Here is a 4,609-nt window from a genome sequence, read left to right on the forward strand (position 1 = left end):
TTTTGCTTGATTGCGCTTGGTTGACAATGCTGATATTTCCTATAACCCACATCATATAACCTCGATACGTGTGTCGTGTCAAGTTTTGTTGAATCATTTGATTGTATCACATTTTTCTTTTAAAAACCAGGAATCATGGCATGGAATTACGATAAATTATCTTGGTCGGGTAAGTTATTGATATGTTTACTGTTCTTGATTTCTAATATAATGAAACAGGTTTCAAAATAATATTGCAAGATAACTGTAGTTTTATTTGCATTTTTATGAAGTATGAAAATTTTCTATTGATTAAATAAAAGTACACAGGCGTAGAACTAAACTTAGTATAACTTTTACATATAGCACTATAAGTGTGCTTATAGTATCAGTGAAATTTTTTCAATATATTTTATTGACAGGAGTAAGGGTGTCGCATGTTTTTAATTTGAATGAGAATGGAATTTCGGGATAGTTCAATAATATTAATTAAATTTAATATTCTCAATTTTATTTCATTTTCAGAGGTCCGAGATCTTTTCAGAACCTGGAGAGAGGATTCTGAACGGAAAAGTAAAGACGTGGTAGATTTATGGGAGGCAGTATTGATGGACAAAGTTGATCATCTTGGGAATGAAAGTATGATTTAAGCAGTTGTACTTCTTCTTTAATTAATATATATCTGGTAAAAATTTGACTGAAAGATTTTATTAATTGCAGAATATTTGATATTGGAGCAAGTATGTGTAGCAGCATTGGACTGCTATCGTTTATCATTAGCTGAATATTGCATAAAGATTCTCATGCGAGAGTTTCCTGGAAGCTTGAGAGTTCACAAATATCATGCAATGCATTTAGAAGCATTGGAAATGTATGAATATATGTTAATTCCATAAATTTTAACATTGATTGATCATTAATTGGTAGATAACACTAATTTTGCAATTTCATATTTTTTTACCTAGGTATGATGAAGCACTAGAAGTATTAGATTCTATCATTAAGAGAGATGAGACTAATGCCGCACCTAGGAAGAGACGTGTTGCTATCTTGAAAGCTAAAGGACGAATAACGGAGGCCATTAAAGAGCTTGCAGAGTATCTCAAAAAGTTAGCTAAATATTTTTTGTGTAGAATATTAATTCAAGAAAAAATAATTAGCCTAAGAATAAATATTTTGTGTCTTGGGCAAATCACGCATGATGCCAGTATAAAGATTCATAACGTTCTTAATGTCTGCACAAATTATCTGGAAAAATGTACTCTTGACCAGACAGTGCATATTCAAATACGATAAATAATCATAATAAACAATCCTGATGGATGTTGCAGATTCATGAGTGATCAAGAGGCATGGCACGAACTGTGCGATCTGTATTTACAGGAACAAGAATATTCCAAAGCTGCATTTTGCATGGAGGAGCTTATATTGCATAATCCACATAGTCATTTAATTTATCAACGATATGCAGAAATCAAATATTCTCAGGTATCAATCACTATCATGGAAACAGACTTTCATTTTTCACACTCTCTTATCGTACTTGACTATAATCATAATTCCTAACTTTATTTTATATCCCATCAGGGTGGTTATGAAAATATGGAGATTGCAAAAGTATATTTCGCCCAAGCAGTGAAATTAAATCCAAATAATATCAGAGCGCTTTATGGATTGCTATTAGTAAGTGTCTTTCAGTTGATGAATATTATTAGCTATAATGTTCTTTTCTGAAGGAAATATCTCATTTCATAGGTAACAAACAATATTGCTCTATCGGCAAAGTGCCCAACAGCAAAGAAAAAAGAAGCAGTAAAACTGAGCAGCTGGGTTGCTAATCAAATAGAGAAACAGTACAGTGCAAAAGCATCTCATGACGATGTTCGGGGCGTGGAAGGATTATTAGGACAATTGCAACTGGATGCTTAGGAGTTTGATTAGCAAACTAAATTTTCATAATCGACTTAGTTAATAATTTGTACATTTGTTTCAATGTTGTAATATATGTAAATGCAATACACACATCTCATGCCATTGTTGCCAAAAATGTCTAGAGCATTTTTTTGAGATAGCTTTCGTACAAAAACAAAACTAAGATCCATGGACAATTAATAATTGTGTACGCATTGAATTACCTGACGGATATGCAAATGTTCCAATAAACTATAATCATATTTACTATTTATTCATCTATCAAAGACATTTGGTAAAAATATCGAAATTTCAAGTATTAATAACTAAAAATCATTGCAATAAGTCATCCGTACTTTGTCTTATTGCACTGATTGTATCACAGTAATTCGCAAACTTTTCTATAGAGCACAGGTGATCAAACTATTCAAGTTTTACAGATGCATAGAAATAAATAAATAATGCGCAAAGTATCATGTTATATAATTGTTATTTCATACACTATTATATTAACAGATAAAAAAAATTAAAGTTCTGTTATGTACAAACAAACGTAGTTATCTTTCCGTACTTTCCCTGTTACTTCTTTCCCAGTCTTCTTTATTTCTTGCTCTTTCTTCAGCCCTTTTTAATCTCCTCTCTTTCCGAGTCTCATCACCCAATGCAAAATACTTTTCTCGAAAATCCACTATGTTAGAACTTGTTATAGCGTCGCCATCCTAGTGAATTATTAATTTTATTCATTCTTCATATCAATCAGAAGAATTTTCATAAACATATTGAGACTACAAACCAGTGGATCTCGTATCTTTTTGTATGTCAATAATCGACGACTTGTATATTTACTCAGTACTTGTTCTGAGTTTCCTATCAAAAATAGACAAGGATGATTAGGTAACTGGCCTTCCGAATAATGATCCCTGCAATAATTTATTATATTTTAACCTATTGTAGTAGACTAATGAAAATTGATTCGCTTACCTATACAAAGGAAACCAACAGACAAGTCTGCCATCCACTTTTAAATGTTTGGCAGAAAAATTGAGCAAATCTTGAAATATCTGAGGCAAACCATATACAATTTTGGAAGGTATGTGAGTAGCAGCTTGGTGCTCTTCTATTACTGGATGTGTTTTTAATGTACCTACACGTTCTGTTGCCTCACGAATACCATATGGAGCTAAAATAAATATATGACTTTATATCCTTACAGCATGATAAGAAAGATGGATGAATTTACTGGGAAGAACTTACGATCAGTAATTATTGAATCAACGCGCATGTCTGATCTCCACATAGGTCTAGAAAAATCTGATACAACAACGTCTAAATAATATGAACCTTTTCCATATTGTTCCATATTCGATGCAACACTTTCATCTTCTCCTCTGGTCTATGTGTAAGAATTTCATTAAAAATTTGTATTCTATGATCATACTATAATAAAATTATGAAATAAAAATGTTCATCTTTCTATTACTTTTTGTGTTATTCGACTTGGTCTTGTACGGCCGTGGAGCATTAAAAAATCTATATCCGTTCCAAATGTATAGCCACCAAAATGTGATGCAGCAACTAAAAGGGATCCAGTACCTACAAAAGGGTCAAGGACTATGTCTCCTCTTTTAACTTGTGCTTGATTAGCCATTAGTAATGACAGTTGAGGGTCCATAGAAGTATTTCCTATGAACTTTCGCGTTTTTAATGAGAGTTTTTGAATCAAGTCTCTTTGTCCATCTGCAATCTGTGAACAGAAAAGGATGTTATATTTAATTGATTAAAACATAATTGTATTAATTCATAATACTTACCCATCGTCCAAAGAAAAGTTCGTATGGCTTTTCAGGAATTGCATTTGGATCCAGACCATAATACTCTATGTACAGGAGGGTGGTATCTGGATTTTTTAATTTAACAGTTCCTTGGAAAGGTAGGTAACTAAAAGTCTTTTACATAATAAAAAATGACATAAATATTGGAAATGATGGAAATATGAACAGTCGTATGGAGTATAAAATCCTTGCCTCTATTTTTTGGATTTTTTCATTTTGCGTAAAATGCTTACAAAATGTTTCAACAATGATCTTAAATGATTTATCATTACTGAAGTATGGTTTGATAATCTCTTCTGCTTTAGATCTCAAATTTTTATGAAGAATATCAACATCCTTGCTATTACCCCATAACTCCATACAAAACCGCAAGGATATTGACCTACTTGCAATTTTCTGCACTGCACATTCTGAAGGCAACTCCACTATCCAATATGGCTAAATCATAGAATATAGATTTATTAATAATATTTAACACTTCATGAAATAACAATAGACTAATGTTATTATTTTCATTCTTACGTCACTCTTAGGCTTGTAGATAGTCTTCAACTTTATGTTAAACAAATTCAAAATTGAATCCAGTTCCTAAACAATGAAGCTATGTTGAAGTTATTGTAACCTATCACAATCTATCACAATACAAGTATTATTTCATAAATTTTCACTTACCGCCAGTCGAAAGTCTACATGCTCATGAGCAAACCAAAATAAATACCTTCTCCATTGATTACTCATATTGAATTGTCTGTGATTTAACTAAAGTAATTGAAAAGCTCTTAGTATGCATGCCATTCATAATAATATACACGACCGCATGTGTCGTAGCTGCAATTTGTATTTGAGCCAATTGGATTGTTGAACTGTGTTGATCATAATGGCGGTCA

General features: G+C 31.9%; 2 protein-coding genes across 3 annotated transcripts; one reads left to right on the forward strand and one right to left on the reverse strand.

Annotated features, from left to right (window-relative positions):
• Window positions 1-34: 34 nt before the first annotated feature.
• On the forward strand, window positions 35-2,352 carry LOC107273012 (ER membrane protein complex subunit 2). Its single transcript, XM_015750792.2, has 7 exons — window positions 35-169; window positions 505-618; window positions 700-850; window positions 945-1,088; window positions 1,311-1,467; window positions 1,567-1,662; window positions 1,735-2,352. Exons 1-7 carry the CDS (start codon window positions 136-138, stop codon window positions 1,906-1,908), a joined length of 870 nt encoding a protein of 289 aa, XP_015606278.1. The 5' UTR covers window positions 35-135; the 3' UTR covers window positions 1,909-2,352.
• A 9-nt stretch (window positions 2,353-2,361) lies between these two features.
• Window positions 2,362-4,534, reverse strand: LOC107273010 (tRNA (guanine(10)-N2)-methyltransferase homolog). 2 transcript variants are annotated; one of them, XM_015750787.2, is made up of 9 exons: window positions 4,395-4,534; window positions 4,245-4,310; window positions 3,915-4,160; window positions 3,702-3,836; window positions 3,371-3,634; window positions 3,145-3,283; window positions 2,872-3,070; window positions 2,684-2,810; window positions 2,362-2,609 (listed from the first exon to the last, which is right to left on the reverse strand). In XM_015750787.2, the coding sequence occupies exons 1-9, from the start codon at window positions 4,458-4,460 to the stop codon at window positions 2,448-2,450; spliced, it is 1,404 nt and encodes a 467-aa protein (XP_015606273.1). In that variant the 5' UTR covers window positions 4,461-4,534; the 3' UTR covers window positions 2,362-2,447. The 2 variants fall into 2 exon arrangements, with proteins under 2 accessions (XP_015606273.1, XP_015606276.1); XM_015750790.2 differs by having other exon boundaries at window positions 2,472-2,609; window positions 2,684-2,757.
• Window positions 4,535-4,609: the final 75 nt, after the last annotated feature.

The sequence above is a fragment of the Cephus cinctus genome, unplaced genomic scaffold, assembly GCF_000341935.2.
Source record: "Cephus cinctus unplaced genomic scaffold, Ccin1 Ccin1_scaffold1343, whole genome shotgun sequence".
Taxonomy (NCBI): domain Eukaryota; kingdom Metazoa; phylum Arthropoda; class Insecta; order Hymenoptera; family Cephidae; genus Cephus; species Cephus cinctus.

Excerpts from the sequence above, each read along its gene's own strand:
- LOC107273012 (XM_015750792.2), top strand. The coding sequence starts at position 136 with ATGGCATGGAATTACGATAAATTATCTTGGTCGG. Across the intron at positions 619-699 it reads TGATCATCTTGGGAATGAAA|AATATTTGATATTGGAGCAA; the intron begins GTATGATTTAAG and ends TATTAATTGCAG. Across the intron at positions 1,663-1,734 it reads CGCTTTATGGATTGCTATTA|GTAACAAACAATATTGCTCT; the intron begins GTAAGTGTCTTT and ends CTCATTTCATAG.
- LOC107273010 (XM_015750787.2), bottom strand. The coding sequence starts at position 4,460 with ATGAGTAATCAATGGAGAAGGTATTTATTTTGGTTTGCTCATGAGCAT. Across the intron at positions 4,161-4,244 it reads TCTACAAGCCTAAGAGTGAC|CCATATTGGATAGTGGAGTT; the intron begins GTAAGAATGAAA and ends TCTATGATTTAG. Across the intron at positions 2,610-2,683 it reads AAAAGATACGAGATCCACTG|GATGGCGACGCTATAACAAG; the intron begins GTTTGTAGTCTC and ends ATAATTCACTAG.